At 45.3% G+C, this 18,408-nt stretch overlaps 1 protein-coding gene across 1 annotated transcript in view; it reads left to right on the forward strand.

Annotated features, from left to right (window-relative positions):
- Positions 1-15,115, forward strand: part of LOC146860906 (mucin-5B-like) — an 814,361-nt gene extending 799,246 nt beyond the window's left edge. Inside the window, exon 43 of the mRNA XM_085644901.1 lies at positions 14,616-15,115. Coding sequence (XP_085501027.1) covers positions 14,616-14,784 — 169 coding nt within the window. The 3' untranslated portion in view covers positions 14,785-15,115. The remainder of the gene's footprint in view (positions 1-14,615) is intronic.
- Positions 15,116-18,408: the final 3,293 nt, after the last annotated feature.

Raw genomic sequence — 18,408 nt, forward strand, 5'->3', positions numbered from 1 at the left:
GGGGTGCAGAATTGTTAGCCGAAGAGAGAGGTCTTGAGGGTCTTCCTGAAGGTGTTCAGGGAGGGGGTGCGTCTGATGTGTGCCGGCAGCTCATTCCAGGTCTTGGTTGCAATGTGGGAGAATGATCTGCCACCTGCTCTGGCTCAGTGGATGCACGGGGTTTCGGCCAGTGCGAGTTTGGAAGATCGGTTGTCTCTTTTGGGTACTTGGAAGTTGATTCTGTTGTTGAGGTATTTGGGTCCATTGTTGTGTAGGCCTTTGTTGGCGTGAGTGAGGATTTTGAAGGTGACTCTTTTCTCCACTTGGAGCCAGTGGAGTCTACGTAGGTGTTGACTGATGTGTTCGTGCCGGGGAATGCCGAGGATAAGTCTGGCGGCGGTGTTCTGTAATGTCTGGAGTTAGCGGAGTAGGCTCTTGTAAATGCCGGCACAGTATGCGTTTCATTAGTCCAGTCTGCTGATGATGAGTGCATGGGTGACTGTCTTCCTTGACTTCGGGGGTCTCCATTTGAAGGTATTGCGGTGGATGCGGAGGGTGTTGAAGCAGCTGGAGGTGACGGTGTAGACCTGTTGGTTCATGTTGAGGGATGAGTCGAGTACGATGCCGAGGTTTTTGGCTAGGTCCGAGGGGGTAGGTGGGCTTCCGAGGGCAGCGGACACCAATTGTTGTCCCATACTGAAGGGGTGGTTCCAAGGACGAGGACAACTGTCTTCTCGGCGTTGAGCTACAGGCAGCTGTTGGTCATCCAGACATCGACATCATGCATTCCTTTCTGGAAGTTGAGTCTGGCGGTGGTGGGGTCTTTGGTGAGGGAGAGGATGAGCTGGGTGTCATCAGTGTTGGATACGAAGTTGAGGCCGTGTTGTCGGACGATGGCGGAGACGGGGGCCATGTAGATGTTGAAGAGGGTCGGGCTCAGAGATGACCCCTGTGGGACTCCACAGGTGATTTACGTGGGATCGGAGAGGAAGGGTGGCAGTCTGATCCTTTGGCTTCTTCTGGTGAGGAATGATCGGATCCAGTCTAGGGCTGTTCCTTGTATGCCGGCATTGTGTATTCTTGCGACTAGTGTGCGGTGGGAGATGGTGTCAAAGGCCGCTGAAAGGTTGAGTAGGATGAGGGCTGCAGAGTGGCCTTGGTCCAGGAGGGTGCAGATGTCGTCTGTGGCGGCGAGTAGAGCGATCTCGGTGCAGTGGTAGATGTGAGGAGGGCAGGGTTCAGTGGGGGCCCCCGAGTGGATGCCTTTCATGGTCGAAGCAGTGTATTCGGTTGTGACCGGCATTCAGGTGGAGATGGTGGGCTGGCTGGAGTGTCCGGGGGGCAGGTGGCCGGCTGTGGCATCTGGTGGATGGTCGGCGAAGTTGTAGAGTTTCTAGATCTTGAGGTGAAGTAGGTTCCACGCTTATTGCAGAGGTCTTGGGACGGGGTGATGTCTGTGGCTTTGCTGCATGGTTTGGTGAATTCATGAATGACCTTGAAGAGTTGCTTGTAGTTGGTAGAGTTGTTGAGAATTTGGTTGTGGTAGTCCGTCATGGCGTCCTTATAGGTGGTGTAGATTCCGGGTGTCTTGGAGTTTCTCCAGTTCTTCTCCAGGCATCTACAGGTGCGTCTTGCTTCTTGGAGATCGGTGGTGAACCAGGCAGCTTTCCTGAGCCGCTGTGTGTCGGACTTGCGTAGCGGGGCGAGCTTATATGCACAGTTGGAGATCCATGTGTGGAGTTCTCTGGCTGCTACGCTGGCGTCGGATGTGTTGGAGGCTGGGGTGGTGGTTAAGGTCTGGCGGCAGTGTAGGCAGGAGAACTGGCCGTGGGTCGTGTTTGGCGAGGTCTGTTGTCAGTCTCTGAGTTTTCCGTGGTTGAGTGCGTGGAGGGTGGCTGAGCTGTAACAGTGGCCAGCTCGAGATACAGGGTTCCTGGCGCTGGTCGCGGTCATGTCATGGACGGACGCAGATGGGCTTGGCTTAGGTGCGCCCTCTGCGCGCCAGCAGCGCATGTCCACTGCGCAACCACACAGCGTCCACCATTTAAGAAGGGGGAGGAACGATCAGCTTGGAGGCGGCAATGGGCGAGGACAGGGGTGCGGTGCCACAGGGGCAGCAGAGGCAGCAAGCGGGAAGTGCAGGTTCCGAGAAGCCAAAAAAACAGATCACAAATTAAAAACAAGGGATATCTAACTGATGTAATCATGCTATGCATCCTAAGGGGGTGGGAGGGTGTTTAGGATGGCTCCAAACGCAGAGCAGGGCATGGGGGGATTGGCATGCCCACTCAAGTGCGCAATGACTGTTTGGTCGGCCCACTCAGGCCGTCCAGAGCAGTCATGCGCACTTCCCTGTTCGCAATGTAGGCGGCATTACAGCCTGCATGGAGAACATGGCTACCTCTCCGGCCCCTGGCTGCATGACTTGTCCTGTTGTCAATTACCAATCCCACCGGTGCATCGCAGCATTGTGATTGACTCAGGGGAGGGAGCCTGGCTGCCTACTTCCTTTTCCTGGAAGCAGACGCAAAAGAGCAGGAGCTACAGAGACACGGGACCTAGCTTCAAGGTAAGACTTCCCTCAATACAGTTTTAACAACACATGCTCACACACACATCTCTACGTCTACGCACCATCCAGTGTTATTTCCAGTGTTTACTACCTCACAGCTGTTCAGCACACCCCGCACTTCTCAATGGTGGCCGCTGTGCGCCCATGCACAGCGGGCGTACCACTTGTGTGCCAAAGGCACATATACGTAGTTGCGATGCATGCCATCACCTCGCATTCCATTCCAATGCATACTAATACTAGGCACATTGCAACAGTAGAGTGGGTGTTGCATAGCGGAGACATAAAGATCACTGTTCCCACTTCAGTGTGTGCAACCCAAAACTAACCTTTGTACCACAAACCCAACCGTGAACCCAATTCACACACAAAAATCACATTTGAGACAAATCCACACCCCGTTTTTCATATTTTACCCTAACAAACACCCATCTTTTCATATTTTACCCCCAAAACACCCCATTTTTCATATTTTACTCCCCAAAACACCCCTTTTTTTATATTTTACCCCAACAAACACCCAATTTTTCATATTTTAAACCAAAAAACACCTGATTTTTCATATATTACCCCAGAAAACACACAATTTTTTATATTTTACCCCAACAAACACCCACTTTTTCACATTTTACCTAAGAAAAACGTACATTTTCAAATTTTACCCCAAAACCCTTACACACCTGAGAAACTTTAAATTACCCCATTACTGACCTCACAATGTGTTGTGATCAAATGCGATGTTAAGGCACCTGCGTTGTCGGAGTTGTGTTGTTAACGATGTACTGCCGGCGTTGTAATGGTTTTCTCCCGTGCCAAAGGCAACCCATAGGCTATGCCATTTGCATCCGTCTGCCCCTGGACCTCGCTCAGCACCAAGGAGCATTCCTCTTGGACACTCCACCGCTACGACACCAGTGCCCTCCTCGCCATCAACCCTGGACGCCACCTCGCCCGACAGGACCAACCTCTGTTCCATGCCGGACATCGCCTTTGCCATCACTAACGGCTGCAGCATCACCTGCAAGGAGCACCCTGACCGTCAAGGAGGAGGCATTGATGTCACCTACAGAGGCACACTCCGACTGACAATGCACTCTAATGTGCTAAGGATGACCATGGACCATGTCAACTCCCAGATTCGGACCAGCCCATGAAGATCCTCTGCGGCACCCTCATGTGGTGGTCCCCCGGGTAATGGCCCCCCATTCTCAAATATCATTATAGATCCATTGCACCCCAGGGCCCCCCATCCACCGACAACATCCAACTCGGTGAACTCAAGTTCCACCTGGACAACCCCAGTGACCAGAGCTCCACCCATTCCTGGGGAGGGTCACCGACATCAGACAGGCCACATAGCAGACACACAGTCGAGCACGTCACCTCCGCCAGCGGATACTTCAACTACAGCCACAACACCGGACTCTCCTGGACCGACCATCATTGGTAACATCACGTCTTCACCTTGCCCACCGGACGCCACCACCATCATCGCACCCCCTCACAGCTGGATCAAGGCCAGCGAAGAACATCTCGTCAACACCCTCCGCACCAACACTCCACCAATGCTTCCAAACGATGACACCGCAGCGCTCAACTACCACCGATGGATCTCCAACAGCGCCGACATTCGGGCACCCCTCATGAACAGCACTGCGTCAGTACCTTCCGCCTGCCTGATGGCAGGCATGAGGGTGAGGCAGTGCCACGAGGATAGGCTGGCCCCATGCATTGCTGGAGTTGAGTCATGGTTATGACACGACTGCAGCAATGCATGCCTTTAGCACAGGCAGATACGTCTGGATTCCTGACATATCTTTCATTACTTGCGTCATGGAGCGCTGTCCAGTGATTACAGCGCATCCATGCCATCGCAAGAAGGGCGTAGTGAGAAGTGTTGCAACGCTGTCTTGTCGCAGCGCAGCAACACTTTTCATGACTGTGATCTTATTGATCGTGTGCATTCCTGCACTGTAGTTTTGTCACACGGCAGTGCTGCAACATTGCTTGCAGCGCTGGCCAGCGCCAAAACCTGCAGAGATATGGGCCCAAGGGGCATATCATCAAGGGCAATATCGGCGCTTTAGCGGAATTTTTTTCCGCTAAAGCGGCCATATTTTCATCGCCCTATCAGCAAGCTGTCGCTAACAGCTGTTAGCGACAGTTTTCTGACAATAGCACCCGTTTTTTGCCGCTTTGCATGTCAGCGATATTTATCGCTAATGACATGCAAAGTAGGCGTTCCCCACTAACATGTAATGAATAATGCCGCTAACACACCATTGCTCTATTATCAATGCGGTGCCATATCCGCGAAGCGATGAATAAAGGTGCGCTAAGCACCGTTCATCGCAACTATTTAACGCCTGAAAAATTGTTTACTTAACCACCTTTAACATGAGAGGTGGATTGTTATGTTAAGTCCACGCTCGCCTATTAGCAAGCTTTTCAGTATCGCACTCGCATTATCGCAGGATTTCTCTCGCTAATCCCCGCTATCACTGGATTTCACATCGCATCTTAGCAAAGCGTTGATAATATGCTGCTAAGAGTGCGATGTGATCCTACGACAGACGACAATAAAATAAAACGCCTATGCGCGTTTTGTGATATTTATCGCATTTGCTTGCTAATATGGCCCCAAGTTTTATCCCCATTTTTAAGACCAGCTATTTTCTGGTCTTAAGTAACTGGCTCTAACTGCAGTTAGAGCCAGTTTTTTGGCTCTTCAGAATTTCAAGGAGCCCCTTGATAATATGGAGATGGGGTGTTTGCATGTCTTTTTGCATGGGAACGCCTACTTTACATGTCATTAGCGATAAATATCGCTAACATTCTTTGAGATCAAGAAAACGGGCCGCTATCGCCCAAAAACTCGCGCAAAGACCCATTAGCTGCAGCTTGCTAATAGGACGATAAAATTATAGCCGCTTTAGCGGCAAAAAAGTGCCACTAAAGCGGCGATAGGACCTTGACAATATGCCCCCATGGTCTCTTTGGTAAAGAATAGCATGTTTTAAAAAGATTGATTATGAATCTCTGACAGTGTAAATGTGTCCTATGGGAATCCTGGCCTGTTCTACTGCTCTCCAGCGGGTCTAGAGGAGTTTCATAAGGGTCGCTGAGAACTTAACTGCCATCAGGCCTGCCCTAATTAAAGTTCACCGAGTTCAGTTGTGGTGACTTCAGTGCCATTTGGGCGTTCCTGTCATCCAGTGTGTACTGATTACAGCTGGTCATGGCCATGTCTGATTGTGGTGTTCTTGTGAATATCGGGCATTGTCAGTCATGTTTGTCATCCAGCCTGCACTGATTACTGCCATAGCAGGGTATAGTTGTGGTGTTTCTGTGAGCGTTTGGCACTCTTGGCCAGAGTCTCCTGTTCAGGTCTCGGATGATGCCTGCTTGTTATCAGAGGTCATATGTTGTCTCCATGTTTATCTCACAGAGGGCTAGGTTTTTACTTCATTCTTGGACTTTCGATCATCTTGCATATTTTTGGCAATGAGTTCCAAATATTTATGGTCTGTACTCAGAATGCTGTTCTTTTAATTGTCTTTTTCTTTTGGAAGGAAAGATGAGTCGAAGTCCAATTTTGAGCATAGTGCCCTGCTCTGGGAGTACGGTTGGGATTTTACTAGTAGGTACCATGGACCTTTCCCTTGGATTCCTAATTGAATTATGCAAAGTCCCTTAAAAGCGGTACATCTGATTATCTGCAGCCAGTATTATGCTTGAAACACCAATGAATTATGCTCTCTTGGGCAGAGGTTTTTGATCCTTTGATCCTTTGAAGGCTTTTTTACTAGGGAGCAGGGGGGTCCTAGATGGAGGCATTTGTGTTATGTACATTAAATGCCTTCACTCAAGGCATGAAACAAAATTCATATCTGTAAATGGTACTATGCAACCCAAATCAGCTGATAAGTATAATTCTCATATACAAATGTAAAATGCAATCTTTTTTGTGCAGTCTCGCTACTTTAGCTTTGTAATTTAGATTTGGGTCTCCCCCTTGCTCATGATTGGACAGCTTTTGTCTATTTAAATCCCAAGCTCCTGATTTGATGGCTTTTTTCCTTAGTCCTGTCTTTGTCCCACCTCCTGAACATTTAGATTTCACCTGTGTTTTTGACTGGTTGAGTGTAGACCATACGTCAATATTAGTGGACGGAGGTGCGACTCCTAGGATATGGACGCTCTCTTGGGCAGAATGATTTGACCATGTCTTCTGTACTGCCAGTGAGCAGATCAGGTGTTTTTGTGGAGGATCTGTATCTGAGGGTCAGCGGCAGTGGGGAAAACATCACTAGACATTGAACAGGGGGATGCCCACCAACATATGGTCACTTTTACATGGGTACAAAGATTTTGGCCTTGGTTTCCACACCTCTATGAGGCAGATTGGTCATTTACTGGGGCTGATCACACCCCAGGGGTTGGATACGCCACTGCAACATCAAGGTGTTTACATTGTAAATGAAGAGTAGCCCCCTGGCATATTGCCGCTCCCCCATTATGAGAGCATTTAGAGGAGAAAAATTCCAAGCAAGCTCCTCAGTGAACCCGCCTTCCATTGCCTAAACCTACCTTCAACAAACTCATTTGGAAGATGAGACTCCTGATTTAAATCAGATGTGCATAGGGCTACATGGTGATCTGGCCAGTTGGCACTGAAAAGAACCATAACAACCAGTGCTAGTGACTAATTGTGATGGCCGTAGCTATTACCTCTCCCAGTTCCGCTGTCAATCAGTAAAACAGTAAAGCCCCGCACATTGGACTGCAGCCAGAATGAAAATAAGTCTTTCCTGAGGCTGACAAGAGGTTGCAGTGAACGGAGTTTGCCCTATGCAGTGGTGGTGCATGATTGCAACTCCTGGGGGCCTACGCTGTAAGACACCTGAAGGCCAAATGGAGTAAGAGTATCAACATAGATAGAGGACTGGAGATAAGCCACCATATTGGAAGACCCGTATTAGACCTGGCATCCTTGGTGTTGTTTTCCCCCTAAATCTTTGCTTTCAACCCTCTTGTTTGCTGACTTTGTTTTTTCTGGATTTAGGATTCCGTGCTCTGGGCCACTCCTAACCAGTGTCAAAATGCTTATGTTCTCTCCTGGTGGAATTGGCTTACAAACAATTGGAATCCTTGAATTACTAGTCAGTTCCTAGTAAAGTGGACCTACCTGTGTGCAGGGCTTGTAAATTAAATGCTAGTAGTGGTCCTGCAAGGCTGATTGTTAACCCAATTAAAAAGCACTTTAAACATGTCTCATGCCTGCTGTTGCAGCCTCTGTGTGCAGTTTTTAACTGCCATCGCAGGGCAAAATAAACCTTTTGCCAGGCATAAACCTTCATTTTTAATACATACAAGTCACCTCTAGAGTATTCCTAAAGAACCCGGAGGGCAGGGTGTTTTGTATTTAAAAAGTTGGACATGTACTTCTAAGTTTTACATGTCCTGGTAGTGAAAAACCCTTAAATTAGTTTTTCACTATTGTAAGGCCCATCTCTACACTAGGATAACATTAGGGTTACTTTAAATCATTTAGTAACCTGTAACTTCCAAATGGGAACAGGTCACTCATTCATGTTTGTGTCTTTGGAGTTGTACTGAAAAATTCGCACTCATTGTGAAGTCATATTTTAAATTACAGTTTTGATAATGCCGCTTTTAGAAAGCAAACATTTTCCTGCCTTAACCATTTGGTGCCTGCAGCCTTTCTCTGGGTCACATGACGGGCAATAGTTGACATCTGGGATTTGTGTATTCCTCCTAGACAGCCACACAAAAGGGAACTTAGGTGTGCCTGGATGGGCTATCACTGGCAGGATGGAAGGGAGGAGCTGGGCACAGACCCACTTACACTTGAATACTCTGTATCCTACCTTCACACAAAGGGATGCATACTATCGTATTTAGTCTGGAGCAAGGGCAAGGATGGAAGGACACCTGTGCACGTCAAAGGCATGCCACTAGAAGGCAGAAAATTGTATAAATGTAGGACATCAGACACCAACTCCTCTTCAGCTCACTTCTGGGCCTCTAGACACTCTACCAGGAACAAGGACTGTTGTGCTGCTGAAAGGATTGCCACTCTGCTGGACTGCTACCCTGCTATACTGACCCACTATTTATGGCCCTCTTGACTGGGTGAGAAGGACTGAACTCAGGACCCCAGAGTGACTCCAAAGGCTAGTTGGCTGGCATCCTGACTTGAGCCTCATGGACAGAAGGCTCAAGTCAGGATGCGATGTCCAGAATGCAAAATGGTGCCACCCTAATCCTGGTCCCATGGAAGTGGGCCTATTTTGCTCTTCCAGCCTCTGTGGATCTAGCAGAAGAGACACATCTCATCTTCTGCACAGCGCAACACCGAGCAGAACTGATGCATCGCTGATGCTGTGTTGGTCTCCTCCCTCACAAAGACCCATATCACATTGCTGCCCCCTGCCTCCTCGGAACCGCTGCAGCCCAGCTTATCCTCAGCACAGGCCCTTGCATCCACCATTGCCTTCAGCGTCAATGACCACTCCGGACTCCACATCGCAAGCTTGCTTCGACTGTATGACACATCCTTGACGCGGGACTTTGCATCACAAACACTCGCCAATGGGATCCTCATGACGATGAAGGCCCTTGCATCACAGCCTCAGCGCACCTCAAAACTAATGCACTGCTTCAGCATTTTTGACACAGACCCTTACAACGCTCTGCAAACCATGATTTAAGGTACTTTGTTTAGTGAGCCTAACTGGGTCGCTTTGTGGTTAGCCTGAACTTGTGACTTTGCCCCGCTCTTGCACAACCAGATATCCACAGTTGGTGCTTTGTGCTTTTTGACTCTATTCTCTCTAAAATCTTTAAAGTTTAACATCTCAGGTTCTACTGATTGAATTTTTGTTGTTTTGGTCTTGTTATATGAATTAAAAATGACTTCTATCCGTGTCTGGGATCCTTTGTTTGTGGTGTTTTGCAGTTTATTACTGTTTGGAGTGTTGCTCAAATGCTTTACACTTTGCCTCTAAGTTAAGTCTTTCTGCTCTGTGCCAAGTACCAGAGGGTTGAGCACAGGTCAATTTAGGGTTGGTTTATTCCTCAACCTGATAAGCATTGTGGTTGCTGCTTGACCAGGGCTCTCACCTCAGTCAACCAGCACTCCAGTTTCTTTCACCTGCTTGTCTTCTTAGAGCACATGCACATAGCAAAACAGTTGCCTGTGGAGAAAGAAGAGCCAGGATTTGCAGATACAAAAAAATACAGCATACTCTTCTTCTGGCTCATCACCTTCTACTAAGGGAGGCACAGTGGGACACACACCTCCACTAAGGGTTTACAAGCAGGAATCTCAAATTGCGATTCCTTAAATGCAATCGCAATTTAAGAAATCACAATAAATTGCAATTTCTTAAATTGCGAGTGCCTAACACTTTAATGCACTTTAAAAAGACCTTTTTGCGGGCGCAAACAGACGATTTTTGCGAATCGCACCATTTGCGCACGCAGAAAACGTTGATGCATGTGCCTGTATGTGCATTGGGAATACAAAAACAAGTTGAATGTGCTGGGACAAAATTAGCAATAATATTCTGGTGAGCCATAAATAAAATATCCAAATCATTGTTAATTCTAACAATCACAGCTTAGTCCATTGTTTAGTTTACATGAGCTAATATGCCATGATGGGCCTAAAGAAACATAAGCTTGAAGTCAGCATATTCTTAAGCGAGATGCTGGTGCTAGGCAAAATGCTCTAAACAAATGTTTATTATGCTGTGGGCAAGAGTTTGAAAGTAAAGGCTGTTGGGCTTACTAAAGTGGCACATTTAAGAATGATAGCCTAGTACAAATTGTTTTCTCAATATTCTCAATATTAGTTCAATTATATTTAAGCAATACACATTTTTATTACGTGTTATTAATTGAATTATTTGTGACAATAATAATGCATTTGAAAATGATTCTTTCACATTATGAAGCCAGCACATTTTTCCTACTTGTCGTTTTCTATGGGAAAACATTTCTGATGCAGTTTAACCCCTTCAGCGCGGCGCGGATTTCCGCGCCACGCTGAAGGTTCTGAGCGCGGGCGGGGCCATGACGGAACGGTCCCATCATAAGCACAGCCCAACCGACGTGCATGACGGAACTGTTCCGTCATCGGCGTCGAAGGGGTTAATTGCATTCTAAGGTGTGATTCTGACATGGTTTGCAAGTCAAAATTTGATTTTCAAAAGTATTTCCTGCATCTTCAAAGCTCTCATCATTATGAAGGTACATCACAATGCTTAGCTACTGTCTAACAAATCCAGAAAATACACTGGAAAAGGTTGAAAACACCATTGCTGGGAGCAAGACCACTGGCATGTGCACGCAAAAATCATGGATCTAGAGGATTGGAATAGGATAAACAACCTCTGCTTCTCTGGGTTCCCAGGTGACTTTAGAACATGAGTGTGATCACTTCCCTGAAGATTTTCTCCCGGAACATACAGGTTTAAAATTTAACAAGCTGTTAGAATTTCAGGATGCTATTAAACAGCCTGCTTTTTTAGGATCCAACAAGGGAGGCCAATACACAAAGGTGAAATGCAAAGAAAAATTCCAATTCAAATAAGCTAAAATCTATGCATCACTAGACTTTTCTAAAAGACATTGCAAAAACGGAAATGATTCCTAGCACTCCAGTTATGGCTTAAACACTTGTAAATCAGATACGAGCTCTTAGAACCTGCATGATGTTGATAACATACAAGGGACACACTACAGAGTTCACAGACCTGGGGACCCTGGAGAAATACCTAAATGATAGACATCCCTTGAGCATGGAAGTCTCACTGCCACGGTCAGATCTCTCTCTTTACACTGACTGCAAAGAAACTGAATCAGGAGACACAGAAAAAGGAAAGAGACAGCCTTGAAGAAGTCATGTGCCATTGGACTTCCAGTGACAAACTTAAACACAACCAGCTTTGTCCTCAAAAAAGGAATCAATCTAGATTGCAGCTCAAGCCAGCATCAGAAACAGATACAATGGAACCACAGTGCTGAAACTAACTGACTTAAAGTAGCACTGCAGTTTGTGACTTTTGAAGACTCCTGCCATCAGGAGACAATTAATAGAACTGCCATTTCCAATTAAAAGAGATTGTTGTGGACCCTCAACAGTAATGTTATGATACTGAGGGCACAGGGTGAAGGGAAGTACATTTTCTACAAAGAGTTACTACTTATTGGAATAACGTAAAGCCATGTACATCATTACCACATCCATAAAATTGTCAGCTGATTCACTCATGACTTCCAACACAAAGCCGGAGTCCATCCCTATTGTTGTGAGTCCCAGGGCCCATTGGGCCCAGTCACTACTGTAATCCCATAGTCAGAATTCCAACTTCCTATTTTCACTCCCACAACTACACCAAAGAGAGGCACAACAGGCCCTTCACATGACCTGTAATATCCTTCCGTTGGTCTCAGATTGTCAAGTGCAGGAAGATTCATCCATTCAGTTCCCCAAGAAAACATCCAACCACAACTTCACTCTGGTAATCCCTCCCCTATAAAAGAGAAGTCTTCCCAGCTACACTACTTCCTGCGAGTTGTGTTCTGAACCTTAAACACCTCTGTCCACCTTTCGATACTCATGCTTAAAAGCACTCCTCACCACATTTCCTCACCGACATTCATATATACAGGAATATAAAGGATGAACAATCAACTTGACAAAATCACAGCCTTATAGTGTACTTTTTTTAGCAGCTGAGACCACCCCGTGACTTACTGTGGGTGACTACTTCTGGGAGCATTGCACTACCTATGGATAAGAATTACCATATCCATAGCCTTACCTGCCACTGGGACCTGGGAAGCTGATTAGTTTATTGAAGACAACCTTGAGCAATATGCACAAATTATGAATTTATAATGTTGTCCATTTTGTAGAAATATATAGCTTTCTGAAATCACTCATACATATCTACCCTTTTTCCACCACCAACTGTGGTTGGTAGAAACTGCACAAAGTAGGAAATATAGACGACTACTTAGAAAATTGCAGAAACTGAGATAAAAATGATTTTTTTTACAACTCGGTATGTTCCTGAAAACTAAGACAGGGGTGATATTAGTATAGCAACCCTTTTTAAAAAAAATCTCCTGCAGAGCACTTTTTTCCAAATATATGACGTTACAACGCAAACAATTACAACGTATTCTTTTATAGCGTGGTTTTTACATCGCAACTACCATTACATTGCATGATTTTACAACGCATGCCATTACAACGCATTTTTAACGAACTACAATTACAACTCATTCCATGACAATGCATACCATTACAACGCATACCATTACAATGCATAATACTTTTAGTGCAAGAGTAGGGTCAGTGTTGCATAGCGTAGGGATAAAAATTACTATTCCCCCTCCAGTGAGTGCAACAGTAGGGAAAGTGTTGGATAGTGTAGGGGTAAAAATTACTATTCCCACTCCAGTGAGTGCAACAGTAGGGAAAGTGCTGGATAGCGTAAGGGAAACAATTACCATTCCTAACTTCCCTAAAACCCATGCCCACCCTAAAACTTAAAATTCTCAATTACTTACCTTATAATGCGTTGTAATGGCATGCGTTGTAATGGCATGCATTGTAATGGCATGCGGTCTAATGGTATGCGATGTAAAGACAGTTTGCGTTGTAACAGTTGCGTTGTAAAAGCAGTGCGATGTAATGACTGCGTTGTAATGGATGTTTCCCCTATTTTCCACACACCACCACCCTTACTCCCCCAAAAATGTTACTACAGTTTGGCTCACATTCTTACATGCAAACTGCCTTGAACATCCAACATATCTCTCAGCACCATGAGAACACCCGAGCAGTCAAGGGGGTTAAGTAAGGATGATGTCTGCAGCGGCAGCTCCTCTACCAAGGCGGAGGACCATAGCCCCACTGTTCAATAGGAAAAATCAAATGATTATAACTTAACGTTATTATCATTTTATTTTCCCTACTGCAGTGGTTCAGTTTTATGCGGGGCAGGGCTAGCCAGAGCAGGGGGGAGGAGTGGCGGCACTCTCTAAGTGCGCATGAAGGTTTTGCCGGCCGTCTTGGGCCGGCCAAACAGTCATGCACACTTTGCATGTTCCCCATCAGGCTGTAATGCACATCCTGGTGGGGAACATGCACAGCCTCCCAGTCCCTGTCTAAGCACCAAACCATTGCGCTCAGACCAATCACAATGCTGCTGTCATGGTGACAGCAGCGTTGTGATTGGCTTCGGAGAGTCTGGGAGCCAGGGTGCTTCCTTCAGGACAGGACAGGAAGAAGATGAAGAGGATAGAGGAGAGGTGGCAGCCGGCTGTAGCCAGGTACGGGCTTTTTTTTCATTCCCTGCCTCCCTCCCCACCCCACGACCCAAGTCCGGTAGCAGCCGCTTCTGGATAACTGATTTAGTAGCAAAGACCAAGAGTTGAAAGCGTACAGGTGCTGAGTAGGAGTGGTTTAGCCCTTAACTTATACTGTACAGTGCTAGAGAGGTTGGGTGTATCAAAGATTTCAGAGCTGGTTTACAGCATGTGTACCTATTTATCATTAATACAGAGGTAAAAGTGTTGTGTAGAAGGACTTATGTGCTGGAGAACCTGTCTCCCATTCACTATGAAAAGAGATGATGGATCCTCATTGGCACCTCCACTGCTCATATTCACAGTATGCAAGGCTGCATGAGGGACATCCAACCTAGGCTTCTAGAGGCATTGTGTCTGCTCCTTTTGCAGTGCAAATATCACAGCTCCTCATCAAAACCTTCGCTCAAAAATGTGCAACTGGAATCGTACCTGATAGTCTCAGCTCAGTCTACAGTGGTTGGATGTGGGTTACAACCAAACTTTGTCATTGAACTAGCACTCCATAATTGCCTCATTAATGCCCTTGTTTATTCTGATGCTTTAATTCTTTGGTTTGTATTTGATATAAGTTCTACTTTCCCTGAAGGCCTAAGATATTTTTAGATTTGAAGTCTCATGAGCTGTATTCTCTTCTTTCTCATCTATGTTGCAGGTTCTCTCAAGAGAATGGTCAAACGACTCTCAAATGCAGCTGCTGTCACGATCTGCAGTCTCATTTCGAAGAGATCACACTCTTCTGTGCTGACACTAACAAAACCACGCCATACAAGTACACGTTCATTGACCAGTGCGGATGTACACGATCCCCATGTGACTATTGATGACGTGCCAGGCAACGTGACAAAGTAGAACCTTCAAACCCGGCAAAACAGCTTTACTGATGGAAGAATTTGTGTACTTCTATTAAATGTCTAACCTCTTCCAGTTTGGTAAAATGCATTCTCTTAATGGGAAAAGGGGAGATCATGTTATAATGGAACAAGGCAATCGTTGATCATTGTATGCCTAGAATGTTACATTTATAATACTGCAAACATACCCATTTTGTAATAATTGTACTACACTTTTAGCTGCTGAGGCATTTTCATGAAGATATGATTTTTGCTAGAAACATTATTGCACATTAAACCTGTGAGTGGTTCATTTGTACTATTCAAAGATACTTTTGTGACAAGTTTCACGACTAAGTATGTTCTTGGCTTTGGCATTTTGTGTGACAGATTTACGGGGATGCCTTTCAGTTGGTTTTGCATGTTGGTAATCATCAACCCTAGCGGGTGGTAGATGACATAGAAACACTTCCACCAAGGACAACACTCTTCCAACCACACACCCACATAGTGTAGTGTGCTACCCATGTGGACTAGCACTTCAGTACCCCACATAGGGGTAATAAGTGCAATACAAAAATTATAATACAATGCAAGATAATATTGTGGGTAATCTGATTGAAATAGGATGGAATTAGTACTTCATTCCATCTCTTGAGATCATACTGTGATTGCCAGTCAGGTCCAGACCCTCACTGGAGTGCCAGCTGTATTAAGTACACTAAAGACCTTATTTAGACATTGTAACTGTGGTTGCACCTCCCCACTGGGAAGTGTCCCTCAATATGCACTGCCGGAGGTCCAAAAGTAGCAAATTTGCCCAAATAATCCAAAATAATCCAAGGTTATAATCAGTACATTCTTTAATGTGATTTACGATGGTATATGCTCATTAATTTAATGAGCGGTTACATGATTTTTATAGATCCATTAACCATTATCCATAATGCTTTGAGCACATTAGTGTTGGCCCCAATGCATTTCGGGCAGACACTCCGCCCTTCTTCAGGGGGTAAATTCCTGAGTTTTGCTCGTGTCGTTTGTGGAACTCAAACGACTGATTAGTAATTTTGGATTATTTGAGTGAACTTGCCACTTTTGGACCTCCGGCAGTGCACTTGAGGGACACTTCCCAGTGGGGAAGTGCAACCACATTTATTTTCATACTCCCAGGTTTAGGGGATGATACCTCAGTGCATGCCCTCAAACTTGATTAAAAATCAAATCATACTTGTGTAACTTGAATAACACGGAGAGCGTGATTCAATAACTTTTGATACTTATTTAGAGATTGACAGATGAGCAGATGTGCCATCCACGAGTTCAAGGATGTAATGCCATGACTATCAGAAGAGATATTGTAAGCCCGGTGCCCACAATGACATCACTGATAGCTACTTAATTTGACCATTGATGTATGTCTGGAAGTGAAGCTGTATGGATTTTGACCCTTGTAATATCACAGGAAGTACATCCCAAAGTTATATACTCTACAATTAGGTCAAAGTTATTAACCTAGGGATACCATTTAGATCTTTATCAAACCGCCCAATGTCTTTTTCATTTACAGTGTCTACCTCTCTGCCTCAGTATCTCTTGCACCTTCACAGTTAATTTCTTCTTATCACACTCATTCTTCATCTTCCTCTAAACTTCAGCTTTTCATGTTATATTCATAACTATAAAATGTTTTTGCCTCACCCTGCGATGCACTCTCCTCTTTCCCAATTTACATCTTAACCACACCTCTGTAATTGTGTTACTTCCAACTATTTCTTATTCAGACAGGTCTATCATATGTTCCCCCCACTGCCTCCTCTTATTACTCACTACTATTGATCACATATTTCCCATCACATCCACCTCCCATTTTCTCCCTCCATATATGAACATTTCTCTCTCCTCTTTCTCCTGAGATTCTTTGCACATCCTTCACTCTCATTTGGGTCCAGAATTTGCCTAATCTCCAACCTCACTACAGTGGATCACTAATCTTTCTCTCCACATGTCTGAAGTTCATCTGCATCTTTCCCAGTTTTCCTCCCAATTCTACCAATCTTAACCACTATCTTTGACAACTGATTGTCACTATTTCTTTTGTTCCCCCTTCCGCAATCGTCTTACCTCCAAATTTCCCACAACATCCTACTTACCTTATGCCTACCTAACAACTTCTCTGACATCAATTTTCCATATTGCATCTTCCTCTCTCAGGCTGGTTCTTCAGTAACTTCCTTCTTACATCTAACTTTCTCAGCTTTCATCTCAGCTCACTCTTGTGCCTATTCACATGCTCCACACCTGCCCCACATCGCCTTCTCACTCCCTTTGCCATCCCACCTCTCCACTCAGCATACTTTATCTTTTTAGTTTTTTTTGTTTTTTTGCAACCCCTCTCACCTCCCGCCTCACCCATGGGAACCCTCCTTGACTACCTATTGGCAAGTACCAATTTGAACCGCATCCTGCTAACCCCCAGGAAATCAAAAAAAGAATACTTTCCGTACCACTATAACTGAACTCCATTCATACATTAAATAAATGCCTCAACTAGCTGAAGGTTTATTATGTGCCAGAAAACTGTCCACTTCCTATAGAAATTGGAAATTGTACATCTTATTAGCTAACATCACTTTCAAGAAGGCAGGAAACCTTAACTGCACTTGAGCACCTAATTCTTTCAGATTGTCCATCCGCTTACCCTGCTCCCACCTTCTATCCTCTGTTACACGAGAGATGTCTGACCTTATTCTGAAAGATGTATCTTGTACCTGAATGTTATGTTTAAGGGCTCCCCTAGTAGTTGTTCCGTAAGAAGAAATGATTGAATAAATACCAAGATTCTCCTAGGTGCCTTCCGGCTGGGGTTAAGTTTGAAAGGGTCCCGATGAACCCATTGAATCTCAGCTTCCCAAACAGACTCAGAAGCAACTTGTGGGAAATCTTTAGTCAGGACATCTATGAAAAAGGTTTTAATATTGTCCGCTTACAGTCCTTCTCTTAGATCGAGAATCCTAATATTGTTTCTTCTAGAGTTGTTTTCAAGCCTCTCCAATCTATCCAATAGATCCCTCTCCCTTTCCTTCAGCCTGGCCACTTCCTGGGTATTATCTCTCACATCTAACCTCAACTCCCTCACTTTGTTCTCCAGTTCCTCCATGCGATGTGCTAGTACTGACAGATTTTCCTCTAAACTGGTGCATGTATCTTGGATTTTCTTTTGATTAATTACTGAGATTGAAAAGCGCTCCTTGATCTCCAGTGACAACTGGCTCAACATCCCTTGTATTGGGTCCATGCCTGGAGCAACCACGGGAGCCGTCTCTATCGGTGTAATTCCTGTCAGATCTCCTTCCTTCAATCCACTTTCTCCGGGAACCAAAACCGGGTCACTTAAGGCTGTGAATCTATTTGAAGTAGGAATGGGAGGGATAATGATGGAGAGTCTCCTGGCAAAGGTACTACCTGCGTTATGGATTCCATACCACCCTGCAAGTTTAATTTAAAATAAGATCTAAGTGAAGGGGTCACCTTAGTTGGTGCTGGAGCAGGTTTTTTCTTTTTCCCCTTTACCGGGGTAACTTTCCCTGCCTTGGCTAAGAGATTCCTGTGTTT

The sequence above is a fragment of the Triturus cristatus genome, chromosome 3_1, assembly GCF_964204655.1.
Source record: "Triturus cristatus chromosome 3_1, aTriCri1.1, whole genome shotgun sequence".
Lineage (NCBI taxonomy): Eukaryota > Metazoa > Chordata > Amphibia > Caudata > Salamandridae > Triturus > Triturus cristatus.